The 23,337-nt window shown below is 38.2% G+C and overlaps 1 protein-coding gene across 14 annotated transcripts in view; it reads left to right on the forward strand.

Annotated features, from left to right (window-relative positions):
- Positions 1-23,337, forward strand: part of DMD (dystrophin) — a 2,133,401-nt gene that overhangs the window by 2,033,415 nt on the left and 76,649 nt on the right. For all 14 annotated transcript variants that reach the window (XM_017548497.2, XM_037745683.1, XM_037745686.1 and 11 more), the window contains 3 exons: positions 5,170-5,371; positions 8,597-8,682; positions 11,136-11,293. In XM_017548497.2, coding sequence (XP_017403986.1) covers positions 5,170-5,371; positions 8,597-8,682; positions 11,136-11,293 — 446 coding nt within the window. The remainder of the gene's footprint in view (positions 1-5,169; positions 5,372-8,596; positions 8,683-11,135; positions 11,294-23,337) is intronic.

Consider the following 23,337-nt stretch of genomic DNA (forward strand, 5'->3'; position numbering starts at 1 on the left):
CTTGGATTCATTCTCTTTGTCACATTCAGGGACACCTATCAAATGTAGATTAGGTCTTTTCACATAGTCCCATATTTCTTGGATACTTTGCTCATTCCTTTTTACCCTTTTTTCTCTAATCTTGTCTTCTCATTTTATTTCCTTGAGTTGGTCTTCGACCTCTGATATCCTTTCTTCTATTTGGCTTTTGAAACTTTTGTATGCTTTGCAAAGTTCTTGTGCTGTGTTTTATAGCTCCCTCAAGTCGTTTATGTTCTTCTCCAAGATGGTTATTCCAGTTTGCATTTCATCTAACCTTTTTTCAAGGTTCTAAGTTTCTTTATATTGGGTTAGAACATGTTCCTTTAGTTCAGACAGGTTTGTTATTACCCACCTTTTGAAGCCTGCTTCTGTCAATTCGTCAAACTCATTCTCCATCCAGTTTTGTTCCTTTACTGGTGAGAAGTTATGATCCCTTGAAGGAAGAGAGTCATTCTGGTTTTTGGTGATTTCATCCTTTTTGTGCTGGTTTCTTCCCATCTTCGTGGATTTATCTACCTTTAGTCTTTGAAGTTGGTGACTTTTGGATGGGGTCTCTGAGTAGACATCCTTTCTGTTGATGTTGAAGCTATTTCTTTCTGTTTTTTAGTTTTCCTTCTAACAGTTAGGCCTCTCTGCTGCAGGACTGCTGGAGGTCCACTCCAGACCCTGCTTGCCTGGAAATCACCTGCAGGGGCTGCAGAACAGTAAGAGTTGCTGCCTGTTCCTTCTTCTGGTATCTTCATCCCAGAAGGGTACTCACCAGATGTCAGCCAGAGCTATCCTTTATGAGGTGCCTCTTTGGATATATGGGGGTCAGGGAGATGCTTCAGGAGGCAGTCTGTCCCTTATCAGAGCTCCAGTGCTGTGCTGGGAGCTATGTTGTTCCATTCAGAGCTGCTGGGCAGGGACGTTTAAGTCTGCTGCAGCAGAACTCACAACATGGTTCCTATTTTTCAGTGGCTTCAAAGCCTATATAGCATCCTCTACTGTAAACATAATTTAGAAAGTGAGGATGTATTGGAATACCTGTGTTTTATATAGCTTTAAAAGTCTATCTATTAGTGAATACACACACACACACACACACACACACACACACACACACACATAATGGAAATATCTAGCTTAAGGAAAAAATGATTTTACACAACTATATCTGCTGGTTCTTATTGAGGGTCCTAGAAACAGCTAATCATTGCATTTCATGTTTCATCACAAAATCTAGGTGTGTTCTTTAAGATGCTCTTTTGAAAAGTGTATGCATGACAATTAAATGGTCCCTATCGATAATCTCACCTTGTTTTCAGGTCCATAGAATGTCTTGTGTATACCTCAATAGAAGTCTTTTCAAAATAGTTTAATGAAAGTTGAATTCTGTGTGCTATGTTTGTTTAGGGAAATGTATTCTTCAGTCTTCTGTGATGGATTGTTTTGTGTTTAACCACATCCAGTTTTAGCAGAGCACACTACAAAGTATTTCTCTCCTAACTCATCTTCTGCTCCTGTAATTTCAGAGCAATTGCTTTGCTCCTATCTGGAGCTATTTATACTCAAAATTTTCTGTTTATGTGTTACGCATTCACCTGTACAGAGATAAGAGCAGGCCCAATAAAATGCAATTCATTCAATTTTTTTTCTTTGTTCATTTCCATCACATGGATAAATAAGACCCTTAATACAAAAGTGATTCAAAAACTTCTCACTAGTTACTTCTTAAATGCCTGGATCAGAGTCAAAATATTTATAATTATTAAAGCAGTGTAACAAAAAAGAAAACAATAGAAAACCTTCAAACCACCCATAACTTCCTTCATTATATAAGGAAACATGTTGGTAATATTGGTGTTTGGAAGAAATCCATTCCTCTCTTCCAGTAATGGAACTAGTATACTGTGTTTCTAAATGTTCCTACTATGTGCACGTGAGGATGCACCATCTGAGGAAAACAAGCACACCGAAGAGAGAGAGAATAAAAGTTTCAGTCTTTTGTCTCTGGAGCTCTCTCCAGCCTCCCATGCAGTCCTCTTTCAGCCCTTCCTTTCTCACATACTCCCATCCTTCTGCTTCCTTGCATTGCCTTTTTTCCCCCAAGACGGAGTCTTGCTTTCTTGCCCAGGCTGGAGTGCAGTGGTGCCATCTTGGCTCACTTCAACCTCTGCCTCCCAGGTTCAAGTGATTCTCCCTCCTCAGTCTCCTAAGTAGCTGTGATTACAGGCACACACCACCACACCCAGCTAATTTTTGTATTTTTGGTAGAGACGGGGTTTCACCATGTTGGCCAGACTGGTCTCAGACTCCTGACATTGTGATCTGTCCACCTTGGCCTTCCAAAGTGCTCAGATTACAGGTGTGAGCCACCAAGCCCAGGCCTCTGCTTTTTAAAATTCTTTTTTATTTGTCTCACTTGACTCCTCAGATCAGTATTCCAAGTTATTTTCCTTACTCTCACTTTAAACAAAGTCTCAGCTTCTGTGAAAATGGATCATTTTTTTTTTTATTGTACTTTAGGTTCTGGGGTACATGTGCAGATCATGCAGGATTGTTGCATAGGTACATACATGGCAAGGTGGTTTGCTGCCTTCCTCCCCCCATCACCTATATCTGTTATTTCTCCCCGCTTTATCCCTCCCCACCACCTGCTGTCCTTCCCCTATTCCCCCCCAAATGACCGCAGTGTGTGACACTCCCCTCCCTGTGTCCACATGTTCTAATTGTTCAACACCTGCCTATGAGTGATACCATGCAGTGTTTGATTTTCTGTTCTTGTGTCAGTTTGCTGAGAATGATGGTTTCCAGGTTCATCCATGTCCCTAAAAAGGACACAAACTCATCATTTTTGATGGCTGCATAATATTCCATGGTGTATATGTGCCACATTTTCTTTATCCAGTCTGTCGTCGATGGACATTTGGGTTGGTTCCAGGTCTTTGCTATTGTAAACAGTGCCACAATGAACATATGTGTGCATGTGATTTTATAATAGAACAATTTATAATTCTTTGGGTATATACCCAGTAATGGGATTGCTGGGTCAAATGGTATTTCTATTTCTAGGTCCTTGAGGAAGCACCACACTGTCTTCCACAATGGTTGCACTAATTTGCACTCCCACCAACAGTGTAAAAGTGTTCCTATTTCTCCATATAGTCTCCAGATTTTTTAATGATCGCCATTCTAACTGGCATGAGATGGTATCTCAGTGTGGTTTTTATTTGCATTTCTCTAATGACCAGTGATGATGAGCATTTTTTCATATGTTTGTTGGCCTCATAGATGTCTTCTTTTGTAAAGTGTCTGTTCATATCGTTCGCCCACTTTTGAATGGGTTTGTTTTTTTTCTTGTAAATCTGTTTTAGTTCTTTATAGATTCTGAATATTAGCCCATTGTCAGATGGGTAGATTGCAAAATTTTTTCCCATTCTTTTGGTTGCCGATTCACTCTAATGATTGTTTCCTTCGCTGTACAGAAGGTCTGGAGTTTAATCAGAACCCATTTGTCTATTTTGGCTTTTGTTTCCATTGCTTTTGGTGTTTTAGTCATGAAGTCCTTGCCTATGCCTATGTCCTGAATGGTTTTGCCTAGGTTTTCTTCTAGGGTTTTTATGGTGTTAGGACTTATGTTTAGATCTTTAATCCGTCTGGAGTTAATTTTAGTGTAAGGTGTCAGGAAGGGATCCAGTTTCTGCTTTCTGCACATGGCTATCCAGTTTTCCCCACACCATTTATTAAACAGGGAATCCTTTCCCCATTACTTGTTTTTCTCATGTTTGTCAAAGATCAGATTTATCTTTAGAGTATTTCAGAGCAAAAAGAGAGGGGCCTTCCCTTCCAAGGGAGGGGTACAAACTCCTGCTTCCACCACCAGGTCTGCTTCATGGTTCCAGGGAAACTCCAGAGTTTTCTGTTTTCCTTTTCTAAAAGAGTAAAAATATGTGCTATATAGATAGGTATATATAAATGTGTGCTTGGGAAGTCCTTTTGCACCAACCTACATAAGTGTTAACCATTGTTTTTGTTTTTTTCTTAATAAATAATTAGAACTGGCTACAAATAACTTGTAAAATATACTAAAGCCTTAAGTTTGTATTTCTTTATTTCTGGGAAAGCTGTTTACTGAGTGGGATGACCTGTATTTATGTGAACTACATTTATAATTGAATTGCCCCTTCCTCCTAGATGCATGAGAGATTTACTTAATTAGCATTGATTCCTTGTCTCAAAGGACTGAGAATTCCAACCAAAGCTTAGGTGTATAAGGCGATATAAAAGCAATGTTGTTGTGTTTCTGATTTGGGTGATAAACTGGCTTTAGAGAAATGCATCTTTTCATGACGCTTGGGAATAAAGCTTGTGATTTGCTGATGTCGGACAAGGTTGAAGTTTCACTTTTGTTCAATTTTTGTCTTCAGCTTAACATTAAATACCTCCTCAGGTCAAGGGAATTTTCCTCCCCCAGCCTTACAGAGTTCTTATAGGAATTGAAAAGTATATTATAAAATACAATTTGAAGATGAAAGGAGAAATAAGCGAGCCTCAGGTCTGAAAACTGGATAGATTATACAATTACTTTAGTTTGCCTATAGAAAATTCTAGTGAAGAGTGTTTTTTCACCTAATATTAGTGTAGCAGAGAGACGCTGAGGTGACTGATATTTCAAGGAGAAATGTGCTTAATGATTACAAATGCATAGCTAGAAATAAGAGTTTACACAACCTTAGCCATACAGATTAATCTAGCAGATCTTCTCTAATACTAATACAAGAAAGTATTATTGGATCTCTTTAAAAACTTCCACTAAAACATTTTTTTTTCTCATTCAGATGAAAATGGGCTCTGTTTATGTAGAACAGGATAGGTCCTCATTGACTCTCAGATATTCCCCAGTAATCCAAGATGGGAATTATCTCTATGCCTGTATCTTCACCCAGTGCCAGTGAGATTTCAGAACTACTTCAGATCCTTAATACTGATCAAACTCATCAACTTATCCTCATCAATGGATAAAAATAAAACACCTTTCAAAGAGTCTGGTTCAAGTTTGCTGTTTATTACAGGGTATGAGAGAGTCCTAGCTAGGATTCTCAAAGGAAAAAGGACACCGAAGGTTTTACTCTTTGAATCATTTGTGATTTGATGTGGTTTTTGCAGTGGATCTCTTGAGCCTGTCAGCTGCATGTGATGCCTTGGACCAGCACAACCTCAAGCAAAATGACCAGCCCATGGATATCCTGCAGATTATTAATTGTTTGACCACTATTTATGACCGCCTGGAGCAAGAGCACAACAATTTGGTCAACGTCCCTCTCTGCGTGGATATGTGTCTCAACTGGCTGCTGAATGTTTATGATACGTACGTATGGCATGTTTCCTTTTCCCGAGCTCTGTCACAGGAGGCTTAGCTTACAGAATGGTGACAGTGTAATTAGCATTACAACAGGACCCCAGAAGCTGTGGACCTAATGCTGTCCCTGTGATAAATTATTTTTGCATTTATGACTTGGAAAACTATTTTGATAAACTAGGAGGTAAGAGCCAGAACGTAGATTGCTCTCAGATTAGAAAACAAACAAAACCCTGAGATACTCATTTTTCAAACAGTGGAATGAGTCAACATGTAGCCTTGGTTCTTTCCCTTTCTTGCCCACGGATTTTGGAATTAACTCCATGTACTTCGGGAGTGGCTCCCTCTTATTGGTGGCCATGGATGTGCTCCCGGATATACTGGCACACCTGTGTCCAGATCAGAGTGGTATTAGCTGATACTTGGAATAGTTTTGCAGATGATTATGAATGGATAGACCAAAAAAAAAAAAAAAAAAAAGGGAAACAAGCCCTTAATGCAGCAAACTCAGCTCCTCAAACTAAGAACATTTTTTGTTTTATTTTGTTTTGTTTTTTATTAAGATTTTACAAAGTTTCAGTTTGGCATCCCCATTCATCACTCTCTCTTAGAGAATAATTGTTTATTTCTTTTGGATTACACACGGGAGATATCCCGAGTTCGTTTTTTTTTCTTGAGCTTAATCAATTGAAGAAGGAAGCAGAAGGAATGGATCTTAATTTTGTGGAAATTCTTCTTAGACCTCAAAATTATTACATGCCTCATTTCACCAATCAAAAACATATTCCCATTTGGAAATCTGGAGGGGTTTTCTGAAAAGAGTTGCAAATTAACTATTTTGCCTCTGTTGTAGACTTCTACCACCTTTTTAATTAAAATGTATACTTTTTTTTCCTTTCTTATAAGGTATTGCATTTAAAAAGTTCAGGACCACCTGACTATTACATTCATGATAGTTATCTGCCAAGTCCTTGAACATGCTGGATTTCCATTGTGGACTACATTTACATTTGTTTTGATAGGAGTTTGTATTTAGGTGTCCCCTCAAATAGATTTTGGCGCTGTTTTCTTTGCAGAGGACATGTGAATGGATTCTGAATTTGTAACTTCATTCTACCTGCCTGAAAATTATTTGGTGACTATTTTAAGTCCTTGAAGACCTGAGTTGCTGTATAAAGTGAATTTGTTACATTGTGAATTACCTTTTCTTAAGAGGGAAAAAGATAAGACAATTTTCCAATGATAGGAATTTTGTTGGTCCATTAGTGCCCGGGATTTCTTTTTGACTGAGGGATTTAATAAATGTTAGTAGTTGAAAATTGAGCATATTGTTCACTGAAAATAACCGCAATTGGGACCTATTCTTTGTGATTTTCAGGTGCTAATGGACGAATTATTCTAAAATCTTTTCTCTTTTTTCTTTTTACCAATATGTAAGGTCCAGTAGCTTTTCATAATAAAATAAGAAGCCAAAAAACTATTGAAAGACATTTTTTTAAGCTTTAATCTTAGGTTTGGGAGTACATGTGAAGGTTTGTTATATAGGTGAACTTGTGACCCAGGGGTTTGTCACGTATTATCCTGTTTATGCCTAGTGTTCCATTATTGGAACACTAAGCTTGTAAGAATTATTCATATCCTACTGCTGAAGGTCGTCGCCAAGGTCTGATTTTTCACAAAAAAACAATTTGCAACCTTTGACATAAATGGGTTAAGCCCAGTACCCAATAGCTGTCTTTTCTGTTCCTCTCCCTCCTCCGACCCTCCACCCTCAAGACCCCAATGTGTGTTGTTCCCTTCTTTGTGTTTGTGAGTTCTCATCATTTAGCTCCCACTTATAAATGAGAACATGCAGTATTTACTTTTCTGTTTCTGCATTAGTTTGCTAAGGATAATAGCCTACAGCTAATCCGTGTTCAAAAGACATGATCTCATTCTTTTTTTTGAGATGGAGTCTTGCTCTGTCACCCAGGCTAGAGTGTAGTGGCGTGGTCTTGGCTCATTGCAATCTCCTCCTCCTGGGTTCAAGTGATTCTCCTACCTCAGCCTCCCAGGTAACTGGGATTACAGGCACCTGCCACTGCACTCAGCTAATTTTTGTATTTTTAGTAGAGACAGGGTTTCACCATCTGGGCTACGCTGGTCTCAAACTCCTGACCTCATTATCCACTCGCCTTAGCCTCCCAAAGTGTTGGGATTACAGGTGTAAGCCACTATGCCCTGCTGATCTCTTTCTTTTTTATAACTGCATGGTATTCCATGGTGTAGATGTACCACATTTTCTTTATCTAATCTTTTATTGGTGTGCATTTACATTGTTTCTACGTCTTGAAAGAGATTTTCTACAAAATGGAAAACTTTTCATTCTTATTTTCCTTTTTTCCCCATGGGTACAATTAGCTTATTAATAAATTTGTAATGTGGAATGCTTTATTTCAGCTTGCTATGTGTAAAGTGAAATAAAAGCAATCTATATTAAAAGATTGATGTAGCAAGAGGTTATTTATAAATTTATTTTTAGATCACGTATTTGAATGCTATTTAATAGAGTATCATATTTTTCTTATAGAGATAGACGTTTATATTTTATGTCTTATGTGGCATCAGAAAAGTCAGACCTTGGTGACAGCCTTGAGCAGTAGGATATGAATAATTCTCACAAGCTTAGTGTTCCAGTAATGGAACACTAGGCATAAATGTGTTAATACCTGACAAAAGCCACAAAATACACAAACCATTAATTTTTTTCCAGCAAGGGGCAGTCTGATGAAGATCTGAGTGTTAAGAGGGCAGAGCAGTTAGTTGCTGGTAATTTTTTTGGTTTCAATGACCAAAGTAAGTAATTTGCTTTAGTAACCAAAGTAGGTTGGTGAAGAGTAGTAATTATTTTGCTTACTAACTTAAATTATGGTGTCTTTCCATAGGTGAGTAGATTTTTTTTTCTTAATTTATATAGAACTTTTGCATTTCAAATAAGGGTTTTTAGGAATTGAAACCTTGGTAAACATTCAGTGGACAAGTTTGTCGAATTTCCATTGCATTGTAGGTCATCAGTTAAATAGATAGTGAATTTGGAAAAGTTCATCATAATCTTAATAAAACAGCAGTCAATAAAGTTCACACATCAAACTTTATTATTTTATTTTTCCTTTTTAAGGCTTTATTCTTAAATAGAAGTGTTTACCCTCTCGCAAAGTGCCAGTAATTGTTTTCTCGTTTGATTCTTTATAATAGGGGACGAACAGGGAGGATCCGTGTCCTGTCTTTTAAAACTGGCATCGTTTCCCTGTGTAAAGCACATTTGGAAGACAAGTACAGATGTAAGTTATGTGTACTAACTCTGTATTCTTTTATTAATGTTGGCTAATTACCCTAGTTCTAGATGGGAAATGACAGACTGTTCTTATTTGACAGCAAGTTCCTCATGGAAGATGTAGAACTGCTTTTAGAGTGTCATAAAATTTGGTTTGTGCCATTCCTTGTCAAACATTAAATTGCAGGCATTTAAATGGAGAATGAGGATTAACTTTCCCAGTCCAAGTATTATTTTACATTGCATTGACTGTGTCTGAATAAAACACATGTTCCTAGGGGATAAGGTCTGATTTTCTAACCTCTTTCTATAAGTCGGAAAAATAAGTGTGAAGATTTAATCCCTGCACTTGTCTAGTCTTTGGATTCTTATTAAAGAATACTATGTGACATTCATGTTCAAGAAACATTGTTTATTTTATAATCATCTTACTGCAAGTTGTACTGACACATCAATTCCATGACGTGACTAACATTTTATTCTGTGAGAGACAGATAGCTTGCTGTTTCTTAAACTGTAGGTACGTGCCATCCTACAGAATATCCTCTTGATTACACATTGGGATCTTTTGCTTAAAAAATTCTAAAACCATATTAAAAGCAAACGTGAGAGGAGTGATGGTTCAGATGAGCAAGTGGCCATTCATTCCTAATGTGAAAGGCTACACTTGGTTTTCCTCTTGAAATGCTTATAAGCAATCTTTTCAGTAGGAATATTAAAGAAACCCAGCCTAGCTTTTCTTTTCTCACTTCTCTTAAGGCCTAGCCACGCATGTGAGGAGACATGCTGAGCTTCAGGACAGGCAGGAGATAAAAGCCACTCTGTGTCCTACTGATCATTTCTCCATCAGGAGTAAGCCACAAAATACACAAACCATTTTGGCTCACACTTTTATATAATTTACACTTGAGTTTTCTCATTCTGATAACCAAAGAAAAATAACTGAACAGCTTTTGTTAACCATTTAAAAATGTATTTTGGATAAGATGGTTATCTCTGTGTGCTTTTCTCCTTTAAATATTGTAGTTACTTATTATAGGTTAGGTTTTAAGTCTACCATGTATATTGTATAGGAACAGCACATTGTAAATATAATATTAAATTGAATAATTGAGGAAGCTTTGAGCCCGTGTTTCAAGTAACTACTAAGAGGAAACATGTTTTTAGGTTGGTGGAACAAAAATATTAACTTGAAAATGAGATGTTTGAAAATAATTCATAACTTTTAAAATAAACATCTAGTTATGTGTATTGGAGAGAAGATAAAAAGCTGTGTGTGCGATCTCAATTTTTAGTGCCATCTTAAGTAGCTTGTTAAAACTTTAATTTCCTAGAGTTAAAAGTGTGCTTATAGGTACAAAAAGCTTTCTTGGATTTACTTTTTTTGAGGGGCAACTTCTAGATGAATATAAGGTGTAATTAAAATTTTATTTCTGAAAACAAAATATAACACTGCAAGCATTTGGTATGTTCATTCATTCTGTTACATATATTGGTTACCTGCTATCTACTGGCTACTGCTGTTCTACTGTAGATACTTCTGGCACATAGTTGACCAAGATATGGTTCCTTCCCTCAAGGGGATATAATTCTCCTGCCAAAAAAGATAGACACATATTAAATGAATGCCACCGTAATGTGATATGAGCTACTAATTAGAAACATGCTGCCAGGTGCAGTGGCTCATGCCTATAATCCCAGCACTTTGGGAGGCCAAGGGGGGCGGATCACTTCAGGTCAGGAGTTCAAGACCAGCCTGGCCAACATGGTGAAACCCCATCTCTATTAAAAATACAAAACTTAACTGGGTGTGGTGGCATGTGCCTGTAATCGCAGTTACTTGGGAGGCTGAAGCAGGAGAATAGCTTGAACCTGAGAGGCAGAGATTGCGCTGAGCAGAGATCACACCACTGCCCTCCAGCCTGCACAATAGAGTGAGACTTCATCTCAAACAAACAAAAACTATGCACAGCGTCCTGTGGGAACATATACATGATTGATGGGCTGGAAGCTCGGTGATCTTATGACTCCATAAAGAAGTCCCAGTAGCATTTTTGAATCTCTGGTGTCCAAAGGGGGTGATGCTTTCAGCCAGTTATATGTCTCTTCATGCAAAAACACGTACTTTTTGATAGTTGTTACATCCTATATATAATAATTACCAAGGATTGTGTTCTGGCTTAGAAGAAATTTAAATGTCAAGGGTACATATAAAGCTTGTGCTTCTTGCAGTGACAGAGTTCATGTAAAAGTTATCACACTTCATATATATACAGTGATCATTAACTTGATTCATAAAATAATAAATATCCAGATTAGCACAAATTAGAAGTAACCTCACGCTGTGGAAATATTGGCTACTCTTGAGAATTGCTACTAGAATTGAATTGGATGTCAGGTTCTGCTGGCATCCATTGAGTGCTGTGTTTTGATTGTTACAATTTTCTTCTTCCTTTGTAGACCTTTTCAAGCAAGTGGCAAGTTCAACAGGATTTTGTGACCAGCGCAGGCTGGGCCTCCTCCTGCACGATTCTATCCAAATTCCAAGACAGTTGGGTGAAGTTGCATCCTTTGGAGGCAGTAACATTGAACCAAGTGTCCGGAGCTGCTTCCAATTTGTAAGTTATTCACCTTCTAGGTAACATATTTCTTCTTTCATAGTTCAGAAATTAATTAAACCCACAGAGCTTCAGTTTTCATATTAGCTCTTCAGTAGGCAGTAGGCAGTAGGCACGGGATTTGGGATATTTGGAACCTCTGTAGTAGGCAGCTTCTGGAACTCTAGGTTTTGGGAAAGAAGACAGTGCTGAGGAAGGAAAAGAAGTCTCTATCTGCAGCAGGGACCCCACAGTTACTGAGGTGCTGGAAGGGAAGGGAGTTTCCAGTAGTTCAGCAAGGGAGGAAATAAGTCTCTAGCCATAGAAATCCTATGTATATAAGAAAATGGCCTTTGTAGGTGAGTCTCTTTGTCTCTGAGTTCTTTCCCTAATTATTATAGCCTCCTTTAAATGGCTATTGGTAAATTGCTAACACAGATATCCTTTTTTAAATATCCTTTGTAGCATTGACATTCTCCTATAATTCCAAGGTCTAGAGGTGTGTACTCTCTGCTAATGTCCATCACTAGCTGTACACGCTGTTGTCCATTCTCTTTCCTATCCTGCCCCATTGCTTTTTCTCTGTCATAGTCAGTGCCCCAAAAACACCCTCTTCTTTCCAAATGCCGGAGTACTCCACTGATAGACATTCATGTTGTTCTAATTTTTTTTTCTTTTGTCTTTTTTTCTTTTTTGAGATGGAGTCTTGTTCTATCGCCCAGGCTGGTGTGCAGTGACGCGATCTTGGCTCACTGCAGCCTCCGCCTCCCGGGTTCAAGTGATTCCCCTGACTCAGCATCCTGAGTAGCTGGGATTACAGGTGCCTGCTACCACGCCCGGCTAATTTTTGTATTTTTAGTAGAGATGGGGTTTCACTAGGTTGGCCAGGCTGGTCTTAAACTCCTGACCTCAGATGATCCACCGGCCTTGGCCTCCCAAAGTGCTGGGATTATAGGCACGCGCCACCATGCCCATCCGCTAATTTTTATTAGGTACGTGGTGCTACAGGGAACATCCTTGTCACTTAGCTTTTCTCTTTGGAGATTTCTTTATAGTATTAATTCTCAGGTTTGTGTTTGCCAGACAAAAGACTATAAACTTTTTTGGTGGCCTTTCTTCAAAAGTTGTTTATAATGCTATCATTATTGAAGAAATAAGATATTTTCAGTATCACATTTTTCACAGTGTTCTTATGTTTTGTTTTTTTTTTTTTTTTCAAGTGCTAAGAGCTGTTTTTCTTAAGTAGGGTTTCTCAATCCATTCTAATTCTATTAACAATGGCTGAGATTTACAAAATGGAACTTGCTGTAGAGCTAACTGGTTTATATCTGGAGTCTTTGACCACAGACTAGGATGAAACTCTAGAAGGCTTCCTGGTCAGAACACTGTGAATATGTAGGTGTTTAAAGCAGAGTATTTATTTAATAGTTAATTGGACCAGTTTACTGGGTGCACCCATAATAAGCTCACTTAGGTAAAGTGGGATATACTGTTTGAATTATTTTGTCAAAATTATGGAAAATTAGCCATAAATGTAAAATACATGTGGAGAAATAAATATCTTTTCCACATCATATCCAAACCTTCCAAAACACAGCTAGATGGTCACTACCTAGCTTTTTAGAAAATATATTGCTGTATTAATATTTCTACTCCAAAATGTAGGCACATAACTTTCATACAATGAATATTAATGGCCAGAAGGAATCCAGATTCATTTTGATTTTTTAAAATCCAATTATAAAAGAACTTGCCATAAACATTATTTCCTAGTCATTTTTTTTTTTTTTTTTGAGATGGGGTCTCACCCTGTCATCCAGGCTGGAGTGCAATGGTGAGATCTAGGCTCACTGCAACCTCCGACTTCTGGGTTCAAGTGATTCGTCTGCCTCAGCCTCCCTAGTAGCTGGGATTACAGGGCACCTGCCACCATGCCTGGCTAGTTTTTTGTAGAGAGGGGGTTTCACCATGTTGGCCAGGCTGGGCTCGAACTCCTGACCTCAAGCAATCCACCTGCCTTGGCTTCCCAAAGTGCTGGGATTACAAGTCCTAATCAAGTTTCAGTTACTTTTTTAGTTCTAGTGAAACACACACATGTTCATATATAGGAATATATAACATATATGTGTGTGTATTGTGACTTGGGTTAAAGGTAAGGGTCAGTGATAGTCCCTGCTGCCGAGTAAACTAGGATGTATTCAGGGTCAGCTGGAGCCTTTGTTTTCTGTCACCCCTAGTACTGACTCATCAGGAAGCCACCACCATCTTCACTGCAACCTCTGGCCCTCTTGGATTTGGTTGTCAGGATAAGAGGTGGCCAAACAGAAGCTCTGCTTTTCCTGGGCTGCCCTCCTTATCAGGAGACCAACCTATTCCATTTCTGCCTGCTGCCTCCTTTTGCTGGAAACCTCCTTCTCCCCTAAGCCCATGTCTCTGGTTTGGTTACATTTCTGTCTCTGTAATAACAACTCTGTATTCTCATTGTCAAAGCTTTGAAATCATCCATCCTTGCATATTTATTGAATGCCTCCATGTTAGCCAGCCACTCTTGTAGCTCTTTGAAATGTGAAAGTGTTTTGTTTTGTTCTGTTTTGTTTTGAGAAGGGGTCTATCTATGGCACCCAGGTTGGAGTGCAGTCACATGATCACAGCTCATTCCAGCCTCACCCTCTGGGCTCAAACAATCCTCCTACCTCAGCCTCCTGGTTAGCTGGGACTATAGGCATGGACCACCACGCCTGGTAGTGTTTTAAATTTTTTTGTTTTTGTTTGTGGAGACCGGGTCTCTCACCATGTTGCCTAGGCTAGTCTTGAGCTCTTGGGCTCAAGCTGTCCACCTGCCTCAGCCTCCCAAAATGCTGGGAATACAGGTGTGAGCCATGACATCCAGCCTTGAAATGTTTTCTGGGGAGATATCAGTCAAGATATGAATGGTGGTAACAGGTGGCTTTTGATTTTTTTCTGTATTTATTTTCTGCGTTTTCTTCTTTGAACATTTATAATTAGGAAAAAAAAATAGTAAAGTGCAACATTTTTTTTAGGGAAAGAAACATGTGTTGTTGGATTGTTTTCCATTGCCATTCTTACATTGTTTGCAGGCCTTCTCATCATTGCACTGTCTTCCTGGCAAGCCTCCACTCCACACTCTAGTCCTTTGCATTGGTCTTACTGCCCTCATACTGGTTTTAGAGAAAAGCATTCACCATATGACAGCGTCCTTAAAAATGTCAGTATCTTTCCGTTGTCTACTGAACAAATCCTGATTTCTCCATTTAACTCTCAGAGCTTTCCTAATCTGGTTTCATAACCACCCATAGTTTGCTTTCACTATCATGAAACAGCTTCTTACCATTTGTATTTATTATGATTATAAATAATATTGTTACCATTGCTGCTAACAAAACTTTGTTCACACGAATTCTCTCATTTAGTCCTCACCAGGTTTTTGAGGGGAACAGAATAGTCAGGCTTTGGAGATTTTGCTTTTATTATTGTTTAAGTGGATGAATAATTTATCTGTGCCCTTAAAGTCCCTCAGCTGGTGGAAGGGTTTGATTGCTAGTCCACCGCCACATTTACCACCTCATTCTCAAATATGTAGTTTCTGATGCTTCTGCTCTCCAGCTTCCCGAGGTCAAACAACAGCTAGTTCTCCTGAGTCCTAGAAAAGGCATGACAAGACAGGGGACCTTGAGGGGGAAGAGGAAAGAGTTTGAAGTATTGGCAAATTGAATATTTCTAGTAAGATGGTAGTAAATTCCGTATGTATGGTGAGGCTTACATTACTTAGATTTGAGGATCCTCTCAGCTTTGTAGCAATTTGCAATCAGGTTGAATGGATCCATTGTAAATACTTACTTAGGAATCCACGTCCTGGCCCTGGCATGCTTTTTCCTGGCCAGGTGCACTGGCGGTCACCTTGCCTTTCATTGTGCAATGTGCAGAAAAATACAATGTTTGCTGTAGGGAAAGATAACACGAGTGAAAATGTCCTCTGCCCTTTGTTTGAAGTACAGGACCTTGGGAATGGGGCTGGGCTCACTCCTTCAGCAAGCTTGTGCTCAAAGGCTGCTATTTCTACCAGCCTGGGGAAGTGGTAATAAAGTATTTGTTTATCCTGCAAATGCATTCCATGCATCGCAGATTTTATTTCCTTTGATTTCTTATCACCAACTTGAAACTTACTTTTTATTCAAGTTGGTACAGTTAGAAAGGTACTGAATCTTCTAATTCAGCTAGGGGCCCAGTAGTGGCAAGAAGAGAGGTGTGTTTTTATGTGCTACACTCTGGATTGTCTATTAAAGGTTTTCTCATATCCCTCCCCACTAACCACTTAAAAAGAGAAAAGGAAATCACCCTTCAGGTCTAAATGATAATTTTTGCTTATTTAAAAATCACTGTAGGTCTTCCAAGAAGTTATCCATTAAGCCCAGAAATGAAGTCATATCTATGGCTATTAAAAAGAAATATTGACAATTTATGACTTTGACAGTGGTATAGTCGTAGATACTAAATGAGGCAACAGGATACGTTTCCCCATCAATAGCATATTGCAATCAACACATTTACTGGGAAATTGACTCATTTTGATAATGTTAGAGGTAAAGTTTTACAACTAGTTTATTATTAGAGATACAGCTGTAATTAATATATGGTCAGTTTGTTGCCCTCTCATATTCCAGGGAAACAGCCCTGTTGGGAGATTAGATTGATCTTTGTGACCTTAGTAAGGCCAAGCCTGCCCTGGAAATGAGTCACACAGACTGCCTGAAGGAGCCTTGAGAGTTGTCTGCATCTCTTCTTTTTCAGATGAGAAAGCAGGGCCACAGTGGCAGAATGAATCCATTCTACATCATGCAATTATATCATGTCATGGCTTCAACCAGTTCAGAGACAAGACTGAAATAACACAGTGTTAATGTGTTAATGTGATCCCTTATATGAATTTTAGATTGTAATAGAATGGGATAAACACCCCACTCCAAAACACATACATGCACACACATGTGCATGGACACACACACACATCTTTATTTAAAATATTCTAATCCCAGCGTAGCCATTTAGTCTATCTTCAAGTAAAACCAAGTCCCACTTTTAGGTGGGAAAACTTTATACAGTCATGTGCTGAACAATGACGTTTTGGTCAACGACAGGCGATGTATACTGTGTTGGTCCCATAAGATCAATTTAAAAAGAGATTATAATGGAACTGAAAAATTCTTATTACTTTGTGACATTGTAGCCATTGTAACATCACCGTGCAAAGAATTATCTCACAAACCTGCAATGCCAGCCATTTAACAAATGTAAAAGTATGTTTTAAAATATTTTATTTTCAGTTATTATGGACACATAATAGTACTTATTTATGGGTTATTTATGTGTGATATTTTTATACAAGCATACAATGTGTAGGGTGGTACAGTCAGGGTAATTGGGGTATCCAGCATCTCAAACATTCACCGTTTCTCTGTTAGGAACATTCCAACTCCTCTCTTTTAGTTATTTTGAAATATACAATAAATTATTGTTGCCATGCATGGTAGCATGCACCTGTAGCCCCAGCTTCTTAGGAGGCTGAGGTGGGATGATCACTTGAGCCCAGTAGTTCAAGGCTGTAATGTACAACGATTGCACCTGTGAATAGCTACTACACTCCACATGGACAGCATAGTGAGACCCTATCTGTAAAAAGATTAAAAAACACATTGATTATTATAGTGACCTTACTGTGCTACCAAACATTATATCATATTTCTTCTTACTGTATTTTTGTACCCACTAACCATCCCCTCTTTATCCCCCACCCACATCTTTACTACTTTTCCCAGACACTGGTAGTCATGATTCTGCTCTGTTTCCATGGGTGCACTTTTGTTTTTTTTTTTTTTGTTAGCTCCCACACGAGTAAGAACATGGGCTACTTCTCTTTCTGTGTGTGGCTTATCTCACTTAACATAATACCTTCTGGTTCCATACATGTTGCTGCAAATAATAGGATTTCATTCTATTTTATGGCTGAATAATATTCCATTATGTGTTTATAGCACATTTTCTTTATGCATTTATCCACTGATGGGCACTTAGGTTGATTCTCTATCTCGGTTATAGTGAACAGTACTGCAGTGAACATGGGACTGCGGGTATCTTTTTGTGGTTTTGATTTGGTAGTATTTTCTTCTGTAAACATTTTAAGGACTTTATTGTTTAGATATCATCAAGTATACCCACTTTATATTCAATATGCTTCACCTATGAAAGCTGGAGTGTCAAACTCTATTTTACATCTGTTTTCTGCCTCCTGTTGTACTTAGTATTCACAATGAATAAGTTGCTTTTCCATCTATCTTCTGAATTTTTCTATTTGTATGACAAAAATGAATACCATCTAGGCACAGTTATTGTAATAATGTAGAATGATATGGAAATGAGAATAAATTACAGTCTCAACTGTTGAAAACAAGTGTTTCTCTGTATTAGAAACATTCCCATTCCACTCTTTTAGTTATTTTGCAATATACTATGTAGTGTTGATGCCATGCATGGTGGCGTGCACCTGTAGTCCCAGCTACTCAGGAGGCTGAGGTGGGAGGATCACTAACACATAAATGATAAAGCATTCCAGAATATCTGGATCAGTGACGGGCAGAGTGGTTAAGTGCATAGGCTCTGAAACCAGACTGTGCCTGCGTCCAAATCTCTGCGTCCAAATATTTGCTGGTTGTATGACTGTGAGCACATTTCTTAACCTTCCTGGCCCCTGAACTCTTAGAGGTGATTGAGGAGATTAAATGAACCAATAGAAGCAAAGCACTTACGAGCTGTGGTGAATATATAGTTGGTGCCCAGTGAATGTTAGCTATGATTATCTAAAGTATGTGTTGTGGCATGAAAATACCTGCCAGTATTAATAATTCCTTTTAACTATAACAAAACATCATCTGTGGATTTTTAAAAGACTCTAGAGATTCTGTTTCTCTGCAAATGTTAAAATGCCGTGCCAGGAGACTTTAGCTTGTTAGACAGCATTCTCCAGGGCAGTTGATTAAATTTTATTAATATATTTTCCATCTTGAAAGGAACTCCTAAAAATCCTGCTTCTCTTAGGTTTCCTTTGGCTTTTTGTTTAGTAATCAGACTGTGGGCCCTTTGGTTCTATAGACATTCTTTTTACACCACTTTTGGACTGATGAATACTCTCTGGTAACGAAATAATTAGTAAGAGTTACTACTATTTGATATTTATAAAGAGGTGGCCTTTCCCAGAATTGAAGGTAGACCCTAATAGTCCAGTCAGCCTTCCACAGAGATAGCTGGCTGCTATGAATAGCTGAGAGATATCACCCACCTCTTACTGGGCTTGCTCATGAACAGTTAAAATGCCTGCGATTTTCAGAAAAGACCCTTATCAGAGTATTATCAGCATTGTCTTAAGTTTAATATTGGTTTCCAGTTGCTATTTGTAAAAATTATAAGCTATTGTGGGTTAAGCTTTGTGATTATCTAAGTTACAGTGATTTGTTTAACTTTTCTATGTGGAGTAATGGATGTTTTCTCACCAGAATTTTGAAGATAGGTTTGTGTTGTGGTTGAAGCCTGTTTCATTCATACACTTATTGCTAAGGAAAAGCGTATGTCATTTTGTTCTTGTCTTCATCCTTCTAAAGTAGCACTTTATTGTTATGACCAAATCTTCCTTCCTCCCTCCCTCCCTGTCTTCTCCTTCCTCCCTCCCTTCCTTCCTTCTTTTTATTTCTTCCTCTTTCTTTCCTTTCTTTTCCTTTTTTCTTTTATTTTCTCTCTCCCACTTCCTCCCTCCCTCCCTCCTTCCCTCCTTCCTTTTTAAAGGATTGTAGGAGGCAGTAGTGGAAGAGCTAACTAATTTTATATTTTCTTCTTTTATATAATATGTCCTGATCCGCACCTGGGAAAGTGTATTCCATGGTATCTATAGACACATATATGTGCTTTACCATGCATATGTGAAACTTTTCTAATTTAACTTTTCTGTTGAAGTAGAACTTTGTAGCATAAATTAATACTATTGAGTATGCTTAGGGATTTGCATAGATTTAAAATGTGCATATGTTCCCTGGGGCCATGGTGTTAATTGGTTTATTAGTCAGGTGGAGTGGAGAGCCTGAGGTCAGGACAGTTGTCCTTGAACATGGAAATGAAGAGTGGATAATCACCATGTGTTATTGTTTGGGCTGATTTTATCTTTAATGGGTGATTCAGAGTCCTGATTAATATTTAGAGCATTGACTGCTGGCCTCCTACCTGCTCATTATCTTCAGAACTTTAAATAAAATGCTTGATTTCTACCAAGACGGTAGTTGGGAAGCCTTTTACTTCTTGTCTCACAAAGACAACTCTTGACCTTTCATTCCTTTCTTTAAACAAGAAAAAATTCTGTATATGTGGGGACTCTTAAACTCATTTTCATGGCTGGAGATTCACATTTAGGGATCTAGGAAAATCACTTCTAGGTTGAGTGGGTGAGGGGATGCTTTAAAAACCATGACAAGGACAGGAAGGAAATCAATTTTGTGTTAGGCTTGTATTTTTAGAGAAAACGAATCCTGGGGAACTTTTCACACTCATTACTATTACATTAATACCACTTCCCTGTTCCTTTCACAGTAACTAAAATCACTCTTGCCCACCCTCCTGCCTTGCCCACAACCCCTTCCCGTGAAGGTGTGACTTGGAAGAAACAATCGTTTTCTACCACTATTTTATTTTGGAAATGTTTCAAGCACAAAGAAGAGTTGTAAGGATAGTTTAAGGAATACTCATCTGTATCATGTATCTGTACAATCCATGGTTGCTTTTTGCTCTCCTTACCTCTTCTACCCTCTCAACTCTGTTTATGTATGTGTCTGTGTGCATACACACACAAATACATTTTCCCTCATACCATTTAAAAGTAAAGGAGCATCACAACAGAAACCCCTAAACACTTCACCGTACACCATTTTCTTAAAGGACATTCTCTAACATAACAGCAATGCTATCGTTACACACAAACTTAACAGCAATCCAGTATTACCATCTGATATGCAGTCCACACTGAAATTTCCCCAGTGTTCCAGGAATGTTCCTTTTAACCACTGTTTTCTTCCACGATCTAGTCAAGGTTTTTGTCTTGCATTTGTTTGTCATGTGTCTGTACCTTCGTTTAGTTCTAAACAGTATCCCAGCATTTTTTTTTCATGACATTGACTTTTTTTGCAGGATGGGAACAGAATCTTGTTCTGTCACCCAGGCTGGAGTGCAGTGGCGTGATCTCGGCTCACTGCAACCCCTGCCTCCCAGGTTCAAGGAATTCTCTGCCTCAGCCTCAGAAGTAGCTGGCATTACAAGTGCACACCACCATGCCCAGCTAAGTTTTGTATTTTTAGTAGAGATGAGATTTCACCAGGTTGGCCAGGCTGGTCTCAAACTCCTGACCTCAGGTAATCTGCCTGCCTTGGCCTCCCAAAGTCCTGGGATTACAGGCATGAGTCACCGTGCGCTCTGACATTGACATTTTTGAAGAGTTCAGACTGGTTCTCTTGAAGAGTGTCCCATATTCTGGAGTTTTTCTGATGGTTTCCTTGTGATTAATGTTAACATGTTTTTGGCCAAAAGATGGTACGATGATGCTCTTTACCTACCACTGTATCACAATCTGGAGGGAGAAAACAGCATTTTGTTCCTATTGGTATCACAGTTTTAAGGTGGCATCTGCCAGATAGTTTCATTGTATAGTACTCTTTTTCCTTTGTAACTAACTAGAAAGTAATTTTTTTTTATATTTTGGCATATTGTGAATATCCTACTCCTTAACCTTTACCCCTGTGGTTTTAGCATTTATTGATGATCCATGGCTAATTCAATTATAATATTGGTGGTTGCATAATAGTGCTTTCTAATTCTACCATTCTTTCTGCATATATTAGACCATTTTCTTATTTAAAGAAGAGCTGCTTCTACCTCTCCTCCAACTATTCTTGAATATCACTGTGGACATCCAAGGTGGTTCTGAGTGTACAAATAATGATATTGCTCTTTACTGAACTGCTGTTGGATACTATTTTTGTCTTGGAATTGTTTAAAATGGCAGTGTATAGAATTGACAGTCCTTTCTCCAGATAGCAACATAAACATATGTCTAATAAATATATTTCCATATTAACCAACTCTTTTATGGGAACCACACGTTGACATAACTAAAACATGTAATGTGAAAACTATGTGCTGAATTGAGAAGCTCATAGATTATTGTTTTTTTCCCTTTTGCAACTTCAGTATATATGGACCTGCACCTGTCAGTCCATGTAGCTCATACATGCTGTGGCATCTAATGGTACAAGGGACATGTGATCCTGAAAAGTATGGGGAAAAGAGGTGATCAGAGGCGATATCCATTTATCAGTGTTGTGGGGTATTTACTTGTACCTTCCCTTGGCTCTTGCAGCCATGTAATCAGCATATAATTCACTTGAAGATTTAGTACCTGGCCATTGTCCTAAGTGGGCCTTGCTTACTTAGATATCAGACTAAAGCACACTCAAACAAGTTAAAGATTCAAAAGATTTGGGGGATCACCCTGCTTTTTCCCCATAGGATATCACTTTTGTCCTGTCCTTTAAAGACTATTTTAAGCATATATATTTCAGTATTAAAATCGTAGATAATCTTGACCTGTTTCCTTAATATTGTTGGGCTTTTTCTTATCTGTAACATAAAGTTAAAACAGCTTATCTCAAAAGTTACTTATCCCTAAGTTTCTTTGATTATATGCTAAAAGTTAAAAGGCAGAAAAGGAAATGAATTACTGTACTTATTTCAAAGCTTGGCCATGATCAGCAAATTCTTACCTGATCTTCTGGGTAACAACTCATGTAACAGAGCTATAAGATACAGAAAACAGTCTTGTACATAGAGTATGGCATTTCACATGAGACCACCTGTTCTCTGAATGGAAACATACACTAAGAGCAAGATGTGAAAAACCATTGTGTAGAACCTCATATAAATGATCCCTTGTGTCCGTCCCTACACTGTGGTTTCCTCAGTAACTCAAAGATAAAATTCGAGTGTCTTGTGTCTAAGAGGATCAAAATGTCACCTTCCTTCTGTTTTATTTGTTACATGCAGGTTTTGTATAGTTTTATAGAGATTTTTTATCACTCATTTGATTTTCATAAAAATTGGGATTGTTTGGAAGACGAGTCATTAATATTCTTTACAACTTGTACTTGTTCCTCCTTTTATGTTCTTTGCTGGTGCAGACTTCTGTCTTATGTAAAATATTCTACTGATGCCCTTGGTAGATTTAGAGGTTAAAGAAATTATAATAACAGATCAGGAAACAGTCAGGGACTGCCTGTTCTATACTGTCTGACCCTGACTAACCACTTTCCTTGTGGTTTTAAATCTTTGTGTACAGACTGTAATTCAAAACAACAGTTTATATAAATTTAAATACAACAAATCTTTCCAAATACTAAGACTTTTTATAATGAAGGCCAGAAAAGTTGAGTTGTCGGCTTTTAATGCCATTACCTATTAACAATGCCAATGACATTGAAATGATTTTTTGGATTTATGAAGGGAACATTTTAGTAGTGAAAATAGCAAATGAAAATGGGCACTGTATAGTCCGTTTTCATACGGCTGATAAAGACATAGCTGAGACTGGGCAATTTACAAAAGAAAGAGGTTTATTGGACTTACAGTTCCACATGGCTGGGGAGGCCTCACAATCATGGTGGAAGGCAAAGAGGAGCAAGTCACAACTTACGTAGCTGGCAGCAGTCAAAAAGAGAGCTTATGCAGAGAAACTCCCATTTTTAAAACCATCAGATAGATAGTGTGCGACTCATTTACTATCACTAGAACAGTGTAGAAAAGACCCACCTCATAATTCAATCACCTCCCACTGGGTTCCTCCCATGCCACGTGACTTGCGGGAGTTATAATTCAAGATGAGATTTGGGTGGGGACATAGCTAAACCATATTAGCCACAAAGGAGAGATTACCCTTTCTAAAAATCTGTGGTTTACTCACAATA

Source organism: Cebus imitator, unplaced genomic scaffold (genome assembly GCF_001604975.1).
Source record: "Cebus imitator isolate Cc_AM_T3 unplaced genomic scaffold, Cebus_imitator-1.0 Scaffold208, whole genome shotgun sequence".
In the NCBI taxonomy this organism is placed as follows: domain Eukaryota; kingdom Metazoa; phylum Chordata; class Mammalia; order Primates; family Cebidae; genus Cebus; species Cebus imitator.